Genomic DNA, 15,712 nt, shown 5'->3' with positions numbered 1-15,712 from the left:
AGCCCCGACAAGCTTGATCATCTAAGCTTTGCACAAGAACAAAAGAGACTGTACTGCGATCTCTAGTGCTGGGCTCTTCACCAAGTCATAGAACTGTAAAACAAAACCTCAATATCAAGATCTATCATCGGGTGTCCAGAAAATCTCAGCCTGTAGATAGATCAGGGCCGAGTCCAAGACTTTTGACACCCCCGTATGGCCTCAAGCTGCAAGTTCAACAATCCAAGGAGATGGACATTGCCGCAGTGACATCTAAAAAGTTCATACCAGTGCTAACTTCATACTGTAGAAACGGCCTTTAAAGTTTTACTGAACAATTTAATTGTGTGCAGAAAGTTTTACCATGTAAACCAACAGGGTGTGTGTTTAGGAAAGCAATTGCAAGTTGAAAAAAAATATGATACTGCAGAAAAGCTTTGGGACTTGGCCAAAACTCGACCAGAAAAACGAAGAAACATGCCAAAAATAAAGCGATGCACAAAATTCTAACACGCATAATGCAAGATAACTGAGAGTTGGTCAAAATGAATCACATAATCCAGTTTCATTCAACATCCCGAGTTAATAGCAAGTTGATCGAGTGCCTAACAATCCTCAATCGTACCGCAGCCGAGACAAACAATTCTTAAACCATGCAGATGACTGCTCAATATTTATCTGATTATATAGATCCAGATTTTAGTCTGCACTGCCAAGAGTTCCACAATAATAAAATGTTGAAAACTTTAAAGTCAGCATGGGTGGAAAGTATCGGCAATGCTAGGCAGTGAAGATTTCCAATAAAGCATATCCTACATTTGCAGAGAGATATACAATGTTTTCATTTTCTTGTTGTTGGCAGGTCCATTGTCATGTAGACATATCCAGTACCATTCCCACATGGAACTAGAAAAACTCAGAGACACGGTCACCCCTTGAAACTCTCCGACTACCATGACACTCACAAGATCACTAGAACTTCTATCCAAGGGATTTACCGAAACCAAACCACGAAAACCCAAAATAGAAGACAAAAAGAAATACAACATTGTTGCGACCCTTGGCCTCAATTCATTCAACGATGACTCTAAACTACAGGACTGAATTTCTTGCCTCTACTTTCTCCGAAAAGTAGTTGCAAGCATGTTATTAATCAAATATTCCCTATATGGACCGGGAGATAAATCACGTGAGAAAATCGAAACTTCACTTCATATTCCACAGCCTCTCTGCACAGGAAAGGGCAACGAGAAGTAAATACCTCTGTTTTGTACAGAATTTTATGCACGTAAGGAATAGCATCTAACATGACAGCGCACTGCTACAGAAAATTTGAGTTACTTGTGAGTCATTTGGTATGAAATAAATAGACATGCAAAATTAATGGATATTAAATCATAATCTTACACTGCATGAAGATATTCTCAAGCTTAAAGACTACCGATTCAACCGTCCAAAAAGGCAGTAGCACATGGAACTGGAACCGAATCACAGGCTCCAAACCTGAATTCTTTACGGTCACATATTCTCTACAATCATTGGATTAACATGACATTTTAGCTTGAGTTTAACCAGCTAAAATATTCTCGCTAAATGATACCTGTAATAATCTGAAATTTCAATGAGAAAATATATGGTAGAAAACACAAGTATGAACCGTCATGGCCAAGCCTGATCACCCCAAATTTGCCAAATTACAGTAAAGACACCATAATGCAAACTCCAGCATTTGCCTCCTATCTGGTACAAAGTCAAACTCACTCGGCCTCGTCATGCAAAGCATTTGCAGAGATGGTGGATCTCTTCAACACCTTAGTATAAGCCTTACATGCATTTTCAACAATCAAAGAAGATGCACATGGCAGAACGCCATCTATAAATTCCTCCTGAGGCCAACTTTTGTATTCAAGAAATGGCTTTTTCATTCCTAATTAACAAGTTACAGAGTGAAACTAAAATAGCACACATCTTTGTGAAGAATAATTTAAAGACAATAAATAGCCTGCAAGCAAAATATAGCCTCTAATGCGAGATATTCACATCTCCTAAATAGCACTTTTGATGCCCATTTCCAAAGTATCACAAGGGCTAACAGACTCTGAATTAGCGATTAATAATTGTTATGTGGAGCTAACAGACAATAGCCCACCCAAAGTACTCATCAAGAAAGAGCAGAAAAGGTGTTGGAATCCACTTCACATTCTCACCAAAGACTAACTTAATATTCGTTGACAATAGCATGACTAGGATTTACTGGGGAGGAGGAAAAGAAAAGCAACAAGGCCAACATGGTTGTATTCTAGAATCTTTATCATGAGGAATAGCATTTGCATTCACTTTCTTCTACTTGGCAAGTTTAGAAGCGAATGTCATGTCATAATTATGAAGTTTTTTTCTTACAGATTTGGCTAAGGGATAACTAGGAATAAAAGGTCACATGGATGAATTTAGCACTTCATGATCATGCAGAAAACCAAAGTGAAATGCGAAGCTGGTTTCTGATGATTAACACGGCTATTGTTCTGAATGTTGGAAGCACTCGGGTTCAGATAAAATAAAAACTAGCATCCATGAACAAGCCTAATTGGGTCACCCAGTACAAGGGTGAGTAGGCACCTTTGTATTGCCAATGAAGTTCAAAATGCGCACAGCATAGAGTATTTTACCCTCCTTCCCAACCAAGTAGAAGAGAACTAAATGATTTTGCAAATTCATAGCCTTAGCAGGACATACAACAACATCAACGGTCAGTACCAAGACTCAACAAGTTAGAAAATAAAATTTCAACTGAACAATGGTCATTTCTACAAAGCCACAAATTCAGAATCACGCATTCCCTCCAAGAAACTTGCTTATAAGATATAGCTAAAGACTTTTATCTCCATGCAATAATCATTTGAGCTCTAAGTAGATGCAACTTTACCAGAGCCATAAATATATGCAATACCATAACAAATAAGTAAAAAATTTCTCCCCCAAATAACTAGCAAATCCATTACCATTTTCATTTCTAACTAGAAAAATAGAGAGACTGATAGTCATTCATGAACACTTCCTCTAACCAGCATGGAAATTTAAACACTAACTAACTAACTAACTTCTATCCAAGGCATTTATCAAAACGAAAACGAAAATCAAAATAACAACACAAGAAAAAAGAAAAAAGCTACAACCTTGTTATTACCCTTAACCTCAATGCATTCAGCCACACCCCTCAACTCCTCTATCTCTCTACCTTCTCCGAAAAGAAGTTAGTAGCAAACATATTTTCAACCAAATACTCCCTATAAGGATGATTCTTCGGAACAAGCTTTTTAAACTGCTCAAACTTCTTTTCTGCTTCATCTTTCTTCCTCAATAAAGTATAAATCATCCCTTGACACAAATACGGCCTAAAATCCCTCGGTTCCTCTTTCACCAACTCCTCATAAACCTTCAACGCATCAAAATACTTCTCCTCCATTACTCTAACTTGCGCAATCAATAACTTAAAATCCCTCAAATCCGAGTTCTTCTTTTCTTTCTTACATTTATTCATTGCACTCTCAATTCTTTTCAACACAACTTCCAACGAGCCACCGGATTCCGAATTCGCCATTACAAGGCCATGATAAGCCTCGACCCGAAGTGGGTCTTTTTGCAAAACTGCTTCAAACCCATCTTTAGCAGACTCAAAATCTCCACTGTAAGTGTAAATTTGCGATTTCAACAATGGCCATTCATCCTCATTTGGTTCCAGCTCGATTAATCGGTCAACAACTTCAATTGCCTCTTGAAGTTTCTTTGATTTGATCCTCACCTCCATGAGAGACCGCAAAGCTTCGACATCACTGGGGTTTTGAGCCAGATGATCTTGAAGAGCTCTTTCTTGTTCTTCAAACGAAACATTTTCTTTGGATGATTCTTTTGTGGGGTCTGCGGTGGATGACGACGCTGCGACCGGGGAGGCGATTGCTGGTTTGGAGTTGAAGCGCGTGAAGAATAATACGGCAGCGGCGGTGAGAGTGATGGAAGTCGTTTTGATGATGGTGGTGAGGGATTGATTGAGTGGGGTGATGCGGGAGGAGGATGAGGCTCTGATGGAGGTGGAGAGTTTGAAGGGTGATGATGAGGGAGGTGGGGTTTTGAAGGAGAGGGAAATGATGGGGTGTGGAAATGATGGACGGTGGGGATTGAGAGAGAGATTAAGGGGTTGTTTAGCGAAGGACTCCATTTTTTTTCTTCTTTCAAGCTAAAACCCTGATATGATAAAAGGAGAAGAAGAGGAAGCGAAAGGAAACCCTGGCCTGGAGGGGAGGGGAAGGAAAAATATAACACAACATGCCAGTTTTGAATTTATATTATATGGAGTGGACCATATGGGTTAGTTGCCAACTTTCTTTTGTTTTATTTAGGAGCATGTGATTTAGGAGCACCATGTGATTATTTATGTGTCGGTGTTTTTTTTTTTTAATATATATATTTTTTAATTTTAAATAATTTTTTATATTTTTAAATTATTTTGATGAAATAATATTATTAATAAATTTTAAAAATAAAATATTATCTTAATACATTTATAATAAAAAAATATTTTAAAAAATAATTATTACCACAATATTAAATACTACTATTTTTTGGGTTTTTTTGCTGATTTAATATTTTATTTTCAAATTCATCATGTTGAATTTGTTTAGAGTTAGACTTTAATTTTTTTTTTTTGAGCTTTGTATTAACTTATCTCAGTTTCATTATCTGACTTATATATTTATCATGCTTATTTAATGATGTGATCTAAACTGCACTAAAAAAATCCATTAGAAGTTTCAAATGAGGCAATTACAAGGTTAATGGCCAAGAAACTAAAAAATACATTTAATATGATTATTCAGAATATTTAAAGTAATGTAAATTTCAACAAGTGATAATTTGATATTACTCAATTTAATTTATATACAATATAGGCTTGATTCATCTACTTCATGGAGTAATTAATTTCAACAAGCTAAAGATTTATTTTTCCTTATGCACAATTTTATGCTAATAAACATAGTTTTTATACTTGACTGTTGGATAAAGCTAAAATTTTCCTAGAAAAATTTAAGAGTCCTTGTTCTATATACATTTAAAATTTAATAGTGATCAGATATCAAGAAGACTTTACAATAAAAACCAGAAAATACTCTGCGGGATTTACATTAGTTTTTTTATGATATTAGAAGACATTCTTTATGTGTAAACCTAAATATTTTTTAAAAAACAATTTATTCAATCACTTTTTTAAGCATGTTATTTTGTTTATTGTCGTTTAATTAAATAAAATATTAATTCCAAGAAACAAAGTTATGAAACATCACCTGGTGTAAGACTGGTGTTGTGAGATCAAATTTCTTGATTTACATTTATTTTTTTTTTCAATTTAATCTTTAGTTATTACAAAAAAAAATTATTTATTTATTGGAGTAAATGATTCTTGATTTATTTAATTAAATATATGCATCAACTTTTTAATTTACAATTGGGATTTTTTCATGTAAAAAAACACATTGAAAAAACCTGTATATATTTTTTGTTAAAAAATATATTTATTCAATTTTTGACGAAACACAAGTTAAATAACTAATCAAAGACTAAATCTATAAACATCACACTACCTTTAATTTCAATTGTAATGCTTAAGTTGCAAATATTTTTGAATTTTTTATATATATTCAATTTTAGAGTAAAGCTAAAGTTTCACAGGAAGAGGAGATATAGAAAATTGAAGGGGATGCGCTAACAAATAAAAAAAAAAAAACCAATAAAGCAAGAGGATTCCCCTACGTTGAGGAAAAAGCAGAAAAGGATCATAAATAAGAGGACAAAGAGCAAAGAGACAAGCCTAGAAATGATCCGGCAAATTCAAACACTTGAATAAAAACAAACCATTACCTTACCTTATAAAAATCTACAAGGCTCTTTTTATCGCTTTCTATCCTCTCCAAACACTACAAAAAGAAAGCAATGCATATCGCTCCATGTAAGAAATGACTATTCAGCAACTGCTTCCCAAAAAAGCAGCGGAAAATATTTCTTTCCCAACTACAACACTTAAATGAATGTAGCTAATTTATGTAATTAAGCTTATGAGTTTAGTATTGCCACTCTATCTTATATCATACCCCTTTCATTTCATGGTTATAAATCTCGAACCGCCTGATAAATCAAATTGGTGACTGAACCGATCCGAATAAGATAAAAAATCAGGATAAGTAAAACCTCGGTGAACCTATAACCCTGGCGACCCGGAAAAACCTGATTGAAACTCGATTTGTTTGGTTTTTTTCAAATGTGTTTTTTCTATTAGTTAGAGACCTCTTTTTTTATATATATTTTGGTTGGTTATTAATCTTTTTCAAGGGTTCACTATATAAATACTAGAAAAAATATTTTATTTTTTAAATATGAAATTTGGAGCCTTTTAGTATATATACTCTATATTCACAGGAAAAAAAGTTATGTTTTTTTTAATATAAAATAAAAAATCATTTGGTTTAAATACTTTAACTTAAAATAATAACATACTAACATAATTTTTTTTTTAATATGGAATACAAAACTTTTTTAAACTTCATTATTTATAACATGTATAGTTTTATATTTACATGGATTGTTTTTAAAATTTTTTATATTAAATATTAAAAATTCAATTATTTTTTTTAATTTTTCTGAATCAATTTATATAACTTAAAATCCAAATCTTTAACCAGATCAACTCTAGATCGGTCTGACAACTATGACCAAATTAATAAATAGCCAGTTCTGCTAAATCTAAAGCAATTTTAAGATAGAAATACAACAACAGGACATACCTCCATAGCTAATCTTTCCGTTCCAGGACCTCCCCGTACACAGAAGGCAGCTCCCCGCTACAAGAATTGAAAAGAGAGGAATAAGAAACAAAACAAGAAAAACGAAAAGCCTATTGAGAGTAGAATAGCGCAGCAGTACAAAGCTTTAACCTAAAAAGACGAGCATTCATGGCTGACCTCCACCACCACTAACGCAAACAGGTCCTTCAACATCTTCCAACGTGCAAGTTCTTGCAGGACTTTCAGGTGTACCTCTGTGATCAGTGCAAGCTGGCGTACAGAACATGAGATTTGTTAACAGCAGCTGAACTAGTTAAAGACTACAAAAAACCAAGATTATTACTGTAATTGATAAAAATAACTTCAAATTAATACACAAACATGCCAAGATCAAAAAGAAAAACACGCCTGTAATCCTTGATAAATCCAATCACTTTCGCATCATATTCAAAACCTGGGTTCGATACCAGTGAACCATAGCCAAAAACCCAGAAAACCATCTCTGCTTATCTCCTGAGAAAGAACACCATTCATACATTTAAAAATAAACGACGAGGCTAATCCCAAATCATGACATTATAATTTTTTTTTTTAAAAAAAGAGAGGTTCAAGAATCAACACAGACAACAGTGATTTTGATCGGCCATATTCTCCAAATTCAAAGAATTACTACAAAAAAAAAAAAAAAGAACACAAAATTTCTTTTGTTTTTTGCAGGGTAGGCAAAGAGAGCTAACCTGGCAAGAAGTGGGTTTGATGAGAATGAACTTGCAATTGGAAATAGAAATTGACATTTCAGTGTCTTCTTTTGTTTTTTCCTTCTTCATTTCACTTTTGGCAAGAAGGCTAAGGTTGAGAACGGAGTTGATTTGGATCTATTTATAACTCCACAAACTCATAAAATCAAGTGAAAAATCACGATTTTGTATAATTTTAATCGAGTTTATACATCTGATTTTAATAATTTTCAAATTCTTATCTTAAATTTATTTATTAAATACATATTCACTGATCATAAAATCATATAATTTTATAATTCAATTCATAATTTTAACAACAAATCTACATTTATATATACACGCACCTGTCGACAGCATTCATCCATGTTTTTCCAATTCTTTAATAATAAACTACAGCAAATAATTAAGTAATACTTTAAAATACATGGAGAAAGTATTGTTACTTTCCCACACCTTCTGTGGATCAATAATTGAAAGTTTTTTTTTTTCCCACCTTTTTCACTTTAATCATTATTATATTATATTATTTAATTGTCTTTTTCTTTGTTTTGTTTTTTTAATGAATATTTTTATTTGATTTAGTTTGTTAATGTTAATTTTTTTTATTTAATTATTAGACTTTTATGATACGGATCCCAAGTTTGATGGATTAACCTGGTTTGACAAGTTAACCCGAATTTTTTTTTCTTTTTAATTAAATTTTTTTATTTAGTTTAGTTTGTTAATATTAAATTTCTTTTTATTTAATTATCAGACTTTCATGACACATATCCTGGCTTGACAGGCTAACCCAATTAATTCTAGGTAAACCCGTCAATTTTTTTCTTCTATTTAGTTATTAAACTTTCATGGTTCGAATTCCAGATTTGACAGGTTAACTCAGTTAATTCAGATTTTTTTCTTTTTCTTCATTAGTTTTTTTTTCTTTCGGTTGTTTTGTTTTATTTTTTTCTTTTTAATTAATCTATTTAATTATCATATTTTTATGACACGACCTTGCAGCTATACCTACATCCAAGGCTATTGGATCTGGTATTGCAGTCACACCCACTTAAACTTGGATCATGCAAGTTTAATGTTATTATTAATATTATAAATATTATTCTTAGGTCAAGCGTTGCAACCAAACTCAAGACTCTTGGCTCTTGGGTATAGTTTTACAGAAAAATCTAATATTTTTACATTTTAATTTTTTTATATATTTTTATATATAAAAAAATATAACTCACTATATCGCGCGGGTCATTTAATTATAGGAAGATGTATTCCTCGAGCCCATGAAAAGATATTTACTTTGAAGCAGTACAAGTATCACTTAAAACTGTTGTCTAGCTTTTGGGCTGTTATTCACAGGGTACCTTGAATTGTTTTTGGGTGCCTTCCCGGTCCACCGCTATTGAATATGATGAGAGTTTATGATATATAGCCAGGTGTCAATATATATATATATATATATATATATATATATATATATATATAAAGAAACATTTTTTTATAAAATCAAAATTAATTACATGTTTTAATTAAAATCATAATATTTTAAACGCAATCTGCCCTCGCACTTTGTAATTAACTAATTATTTTAAATTATTACAATTGCAAATGATTGATTGTAATTGCTAATTCATAAAGCAATTTATTATCCTAGAGAAGAAAGTGGTGTGGGTGCAGCTACCCATGATTTATTTCAGATGCCATTTTTATGATTCTGTATTTATTTTTTAAAATATTTTTTTATTAAAATAGTATTTTTTTAAAAATTTTATTTTTAACATTAATATATTATAATAAAATAATTTAATATATTTCCTTAACACGTATGTATTAATCATTATCATAGCAAGTAATCCTGGAATTTGCCTAAGAATATGCTCAAGTAATTAGAAAATTAATTAATAGGGAAAACTATAGTAACCACAAGCTCTTTCAAGTTCCAATTTATTCTATTTTTGTGTTTTACATGGTGTTTCAAAAATATTTTTAAAATAAAATAAAAAATTTTTATTTTAAATTAATATATTTTTATATTTTCAGATTATTTTGATTTCTTTATATCAAAAATATTTTTTAAAAAATAAAAAATATTATTTTAATATATATATTTTTTGAAAAAAATCACATTCCCAAATACAATGACGGTAGTAGATGGTGTTATCTTCCCTCTTGTCTTGTTACGCAGAGGCTGGATGGTCCCCACCCGCGAAGAGTTTGTATTTGACTTGGCGAGCGAAGATTCAGAGCATGATGCTACTCAGGGTCGTGGGAAAATACTAGCGACGGAGCTGCTAAGAAATCGTAGTTGTAGGGATTCATGGATCGTGACTCTTAATTATTTGACTTTGTAACCTTCGCGGACCTGCTGATTAAGAAGATTTTGTACTAGTATTTGAAAAATCTCTAAATATACCATATTGACGTGGAAATACGTTATTAAGAAAAATAATCCATTCTTAACTAGTTGATTCAAGAATATTCTTTATTGTCGGAAAAAAAAAAATATCAGACATTGCTCACCGTAGACTTACCATCAAATGGTACGATAACGACTGTTGCCGTCACTCCCCAGAGTATCGTTCAGCTATGTAGCTAATTAATTGATCAAAAAAACCAATGCCGAAAAGCTTCCGACAATGACCACCCATGACCTTCCAAGCGGTCCCCCAATTCTTTGTTCTTTTTCAATATTGATTCACAATAGATCATTTTTTGTTTGTTTTTTTGGTGAGAAATATTTTAAATACTTTTGCACCAAAAAAACAAACTAAACATTATCTATTTTATTTTAAAAAATAATTTTTAAAAAAATATAATTTGAAAAGATTTTTAAATAAACTTCTAAAGAAAGATGAGAGAAAATATACATGCAAATTGCAACACAACAAATTTCATTGGGTAGCTAAATAAAAAAATTTACAAAGCAGAGGGCGCCAGAGGCGAGCGGACGCAGACGTTATAGAAGAGAGAGGTCAAGAGGGCGGTGCCACGTTAACACAACGTGTCGTGGTTCCATGCAACCCCCTGACCGCATGCTGCTCCCACATGTCGACACGCAATTCCCAATATTACAGCAAAACAGGACTCCCTACACTACGCCGTTTTGGCAGTCCATTTCGCTCTAGTACCGTGCGGCGCCTGATCTTTTGATATTTTGGGTAGGGGGAGCTTTTTTCTTCTTCCTATTTTTACTAGTATTACTATCTAAATATTAATCTGCCCTAGAGTTGCCATGCATATTACTGAAAGAACCTTCAGGCTGCAGCTACTGTTTGGCCTCGAAGAATTCTAGCCAAAATACAGCGTTATTTATTAATTTGACTATCAAGTTTTAGCAGCAGCTGCTGCTGCTGCTGCTACTTACTCCATTAACCTGGAAAGATGAGATGAGATTGAGAATTACTCATGTCTTGGATCCAGTGCTTTTATCCCCTTCTTGAACAGCTTTCTCTCCTCTTCTCTTCTCGTAGGCCTCGAAGAACTCCTTGTTTTCTTTCTCCAACTCCTTCCATACTGTTGGGATATTTAACATACATACAGGCGCAAGTTAATCACTCCAAATGGATGTATAATTGATTACCTTGTTAAGTTTAGCAAGCATGTGTTGGTCAGCTAGTGTGCCTTTGTGCAAGTCCTACTGGGTAAAGAAAAGAAGATGCGGGCTTGTACCTGTGGAAGTAATGACAGGTTTGATGTTAGCATGTTTGGACAGAGCTTCCATGCACTCTTCTTTGCTCATGTTGAATATGATGCACTCTTCTATTAGATGGTGCACCTGCAAGATCATCAATCACACACATACCTTAATTATGAATATAGCTTAATTCCATGCAGAAAAAGAAGGAAAGAAAGAAGAAAAGATTATACATCATGGATAATATTATTGATCAAATTAATAATTCTCCAAATACCATGTGGATGTAAGAAGCAGAAGAATCACCCATGTCCTCCTCTCTCTTTATATAAATATGTATGTATGTAACTAGTAGCTTCCAACAATATATATATATACCCTACTCTATCTTTTATGATCAAGAAATTAAATCACGATTCTGGGGGCAGAACAAGCCTGAATATACCAAGATCAGAAGAAAACAACTAGAACAGGGAAAGGTGAAGAAAAAACACCAGGAAAGAAGAAGGAAGAGAGAGAGAGAGAGAGAGAGAGAGAGAGAAGGGAGTAGATCAAAGAAAGCCAAAGGGGTTGATGATAACGGCGATGGAAATGGAATAGAAAAAAGGGGGAGCAGCAGCAGGAGGCAGGTTACAATGAGCAAATCAAGGACTTGATCACTGGTTTACAATAAAATAATCAATATACGAGGTCATGATAAAGTGGGGTCCAAATGCCCACGTGGGAGAAGGACTATAGTATACTAAATGCCCACGTGGGAGGAGGATGATGATTGGCGGAGAGGGGATTAGAGGAGATTTTATAAGCAAACCTCATTTGTCTTCTTAATAGGTGACGTGACAGTGGGGTCCTCCACTTTCCATTTTAAACCAGAACCGGAGGGCTCACTACTTGTTCATGGATTTTAAAAAAAATAAAAATTAACACTGTTATTAGAAAGGGTTTCGAAAAAAATTAGAAAAATAATATAGTACTGTTATTCATAATCAGGTTTTAAATATAACTATTATTCTCACTTGTGATTTTATTATAAACTGCGATTCAAAATCACATGTTTAATATAATTGTAATTCTTTTAAATAACGATTACATAATACAATTGTGATTTGAAATATTGGTTATGATTAATATATAATTCCCCATTTGTTTTCGATAGTTCTCGAGCATGCAGAGAAAAAAATCCTAAGAACCTCAAAACCTTCACCCAAACCAGCTTTCTATAGCTTGAAATGGCCTTCAATCACTCACCAAAATCATATTTCCCTTGTATCCATGAGTCTTTCTATTGTTTTTTCGTTGTAAACCGCCGACCTAAACAGCCTCCCCAGGCCTAGATAGCTTCATATTGTCTCTTAGTTTTATGGATTTCATTATTGTATTGAATTAATAAATTTTTAATTTTAATTTATAACTACTGTGTTGTGTTTGATAATTAAATTTTTTTATTGATGTTAAGATAATTTTAGGTTTAGAGTGCTGTAATTATGTGTTTTTAATACAATTGATATTATTTATGGAATCAAATACGAATTATCAAAATTAGATTTTAAAGTGATTGTTCAGTCATTTGTTATATTTAATGTAATTATTTGAATTGAGATAAATATTATTTTAATTGATGCCATTAGATAGATTTTTAATAAATTGATGTTATTAATAAAGTTATGGTCAAAATCATAGTAACTAGAATCTACAATGAATTTTGGTAAAAAATTTTCATAACTGAGGATTTTGTTCAATTAATATCATTTAGTTTTTAATTGGTGCATGCAATTAGATATGTTTTCATTGATATTATTAAGGTCAAAGTGATAGCAATTAGGGTTTGCATTGAATTGTGAGATGATTTGATTTTGATGAAATGAATATTCTTAATTTACAAAACATGTCTTCAAGCTTTTTTATGTTGTGTCCTTATGATGATATTATTGTCCTTGATACATATAATAATGTCATTTATATTGACGAATGCACTATGTTCTTGAATGCTACTAGAGGCATATCATTTAAAAATACAAAAAAGTTAAATGTTGAAAACTTGGGTTGAATTATAATTGTCGCACGTGGGTGAGTAACATCGGGGGTCAATGAGACGCCACCTACTTGTTTAGTTTAGAGTCGCTAGGAGATCCGAGTGTACTGGTCTTTTTAGAAATTCAAAGGTAAGGGGTTGATTGTAGCTAGAAAATATATTAGCACTCTTAGCACATCTTACCTGAGGTAAATTGCATTGTGTTCTCTAAATATGGTTTAAAGGTTTTGACGAGTTCCCGTATTGTGGTTTGTCTATGGCTCAGGATAAAAATTTACTCTTATGAATAAGTATGATATTTTGAGTTTATTATAGGCTCGTATGCCCAGATAAATTCTTATGAAAATTATATATGTAAGTGCCCTGACAGAGTTTATCTATCCTGGAAGGTGAAAGGATTTTCCACAATTCGTATATTGTGGTGAAAAATACTCCTAATTAAAAATGGTGAATATCTAAAAATATTTTTGAAAATTTTCTAGTGAACTTTTAGTATTTAAATACTAGCATACTTATAGATCTAATGTTTATACGAGGATGTTGACTATTAATTTTCACGAATTAAAATTTTTAGAGTTATTGAAATATTGACTAAATTCTTAAAGAATTTTACAAACTTCATTTCAATTCCAAAATAAAAATAAAAATCAACACAAGTATTTTCTAAAACAACACTATTTTTTTCTCCTTTTTTAAAAAATCAAAATGCAATTTTTTTTTTTAATAAAGATTGGTCCGTATGCAACATATATAAATTATTTTTTTATTATTATTTTTTAAGGCCATGTTTGGAGAAAACCATTTTTTTTTCCTTAGAAAATTGCTAAAACAGATCTAAGGGTGTGTTTGTCAAACATCTTTTTAGGCCAAAAATCCTTTTATACAAAAAAGTGGCAAACTAAACAGAGCCTTAAATATCTGACCTGATTCTAAACTGACCATGTTCATTTGAAAACAAATAAAAAAACAATGACTAAAGCCAAAAACAAATTAAACATAAAAAAACCATAAAAGCTCAAAATTTCTTAGATGAAATGGATCAAACATGATGAAAATGAAGAATACGAAGAACATTCAAATCCGAACTTAGCAACGTGAAACCCAACCCAGACCAGATTTCAAACAAAAAAAAGCATGGTTTTATTCGTAAACATGTATAGATCAAAAAGCAAGCATTAAAACCCATTGATTATCATTAAGAATACATGGTTTGATCAAAAGGGGTTTTGATTCAAAACTGAAACTCTAGAATTAAAACCCATAAAACTTATTAATGATGTAGATAAATCCTAGATTATCGACTAATCGAGTTTTCTAGATGATCCACTAAAAAGAAATAGACCAAAATTAGTCCAAATCATGGGGTTAAAGCAATGTTCTTCCTAAGAACACAATGAACATTGCCCAGTAAAAGACCCATAATTGAAGAACAATCTGCTAAACATAAAAATAATGGACTTTTGCCCTCTAAACCTTACTACTTTTGGTCCTCACAAACCACATTATCAATACTAAGCATAATTGAATCGAAATAAACTAACAAAAACATCAAATCATCATAAACAAGCATTGAGCTCCATTTTTCAAAATTGTCAAATTAAAACAACAAACATGCTTAACCAATCTGAGGTTCAAAACTAACACTTTAACATTCCATATGACTAAAAGAAAACCTAGGAGTCTGGAACAATACATTAACAAACCAGAAAAACATTAAAACACCTTATTGCAACATTTGGTCGATTTCAATCAACTTACCAGGACACCAGTCTTCACAACAACATATTCAAAAAAACACTGCATTATACAATAAACAAATGGTTTTGAATCTAGCAAGCCTCATGGACTTCACTTTCAAAGTTTGCAAAAGTATACCTTTCAAGCTTGAAATCTTCAATGGGAGTAGATTTATGCTACTGCTTTTCTTTCTTCTTGTTTCTAAACCCAATAAGGCCAAACCTTTGAACCTTTTTTCCGAGCTCTTGAACTCAATATTGAATCCCTTAAACCTTAAACAAATCCCTCTTTTTTTTTCTTTTTTTTTCCTGGCAGATCACCTCTCATTTTAGAGGTTGATTACGAGCTTCTAAAAGAGTTTGTTAGGGTTATAACAAACCAAAACTAGACTTGTTTTATCACAAGATACATGGCTTTGGATTTAGGTGGTTTTAATCAAACTTAGAGGCCAAAATAAAATGTATCAGCCCCTTTGATTTTGAGAGAAGTGTTAATATAATAAAGATATATTGATAAAATCTTAGTTCATCAGCAGCCCCCCAATCTCTGTGATATAATAATATACAAAGACTTTATTAATCTCTCAATTCAAGTAAAGTGGTGGGTTTTGCTCGTATAAAAAGGAGGCAAACTGGGAAAAATGCAAATAAATATGCATATGGATTTAAAGAACTTCTTTTAAAGATAAAAGACTAATAATTTGTACTTAAAAAATTCTAAAAGATTGATAGTATCATACCCATCATCTATACAAGTTCCTAAGTGG

At 32.2% G+C, this 15,712-nt stretch overlaps 2 protein-coding genes across 7 annotated transcripts; both read right to left on the bottom strand.

Moving 5' to 3' along the window:
• Window positions 1-748: 748 nt before the first annotated feature.
• Window positions 749-7,683, bottom strand: LOC118030654 (uncharacterized). 6 transcript variants are annotated; one of them, XR_012170191.1, is made up of 6 exons: window positions 7,547-7,683; window positions 7,218-7,322; window positions 6,960-7,079; window positions 6,810-6,866; window positions 5,895-5,945; window positions 749-1,208 (listed from the first exon to the last, which is right to left on the bottom strand). XR_012170191.1 is itself a non-coding variant. In XM_035034841.2 (5 exons), exons 1-5 carry the CDS (start codon window positions 7,634-7,636, stop codon window positions 1,191-1,193), a joined length of 309 nt encoding a protein of 102 aa, XP_034890732.1. In that variant the 5' UTR covers window positions 7,637-7,665; the 3' UTR covers window positions 749-1,190. The 6 variants fall into 6 exon arrangements, 1 of the variants encoding a protein (XP_034890732.1); XR_012170193.1 differs by having other exon boundaries at window positions 6,987-7,079; XR_012170192.1 differs by lacking the exon at window positions 7,218-7,322 and having other exon boundaries at window positions 7,547-7,671.
• A 2,724-nt stretch (window positions 7,684-10,407) lies between these two features.
• On the bottom strand, window positions 10,408-11,824 carry LOC118030693 (uncharacterized). The gene is made up of 3 exons (XM_035034904.2): window positions 11,455-11,824; window positions 11,213-11,318; window positions 10,408-11,056 (listed from the first exon to the last, which is right to left on the bottom strand). The coding sequence occupies exons 1-3, from the start codon at window positions 11,485-11,487 to the stop codon at window positions 10,947-10,949; spliced, it is 249 nt and encodes an 82-aa protein (XP_034890795.1). The 5' UTR covers window positions 11,488-11,824; the 3' UTR covers window positions 10,408-10,946.
• Between the last annotated feature and the right edge of the window lie 3,888 nt (window positions 11,825-15,712).

Source organism: Populus alba, chromosome 6 (assembly GCF_005239225.2).
Source record: "Populus alba chromosome 6, ASM523922v2, whole genome shotgun sequence".
NCBI lineage: Eukaryota > Viridiplantae > Streptophyta > Magnoliopsida > Malpighiales > Salicaceae > Populus > Populus alba.
This window is presented reverse-complemented; position numbering and strand designations above follow the sequence as displayed.

Coding starts and splice junctions, on each gene's coding strand:
- LOC118030654 (XM_035034841.2), bottom strand. CDS start 7,636: ATGAAGAAGGAAAAAACAAAAGAAGACACTGAAATGTCAATTTCTATT. Junction 7,080..7,546: donor TCAAACCCACTTCTTGCCAG/GTTAGCTCTCTT, acceptor TCTGTACGCCAG/CTTGCACTGATCACAGAGGT. Junction 6,867..6,986: donor TTGCGTTAGTGGTGGTGGAG/GTCAGCCATGAA, acceptor CAATTCTTGTAG/CGGGGAGCTGCCTTCTGTGT.
- LOC118030693 (XM_035034904.2), bottom strand. CDS start 11,487: ATGGGTGATTCTTCTGCTTCTTACATCCACATG. Junction 11,319..11,454: donor CTGCTTCTTACATCCACATG/GTATTTGGAGAA, acceptor ATGATCTTGCAG/GTGCACCATCTAATAGAAGA. Junction 11,057..11,212: donor ACCTGTCATTACTTCCACAG/GTACAAGCCCGC, acceptor ATATCCCAACAG/TATGGAAGGAGTTGGAGAAA.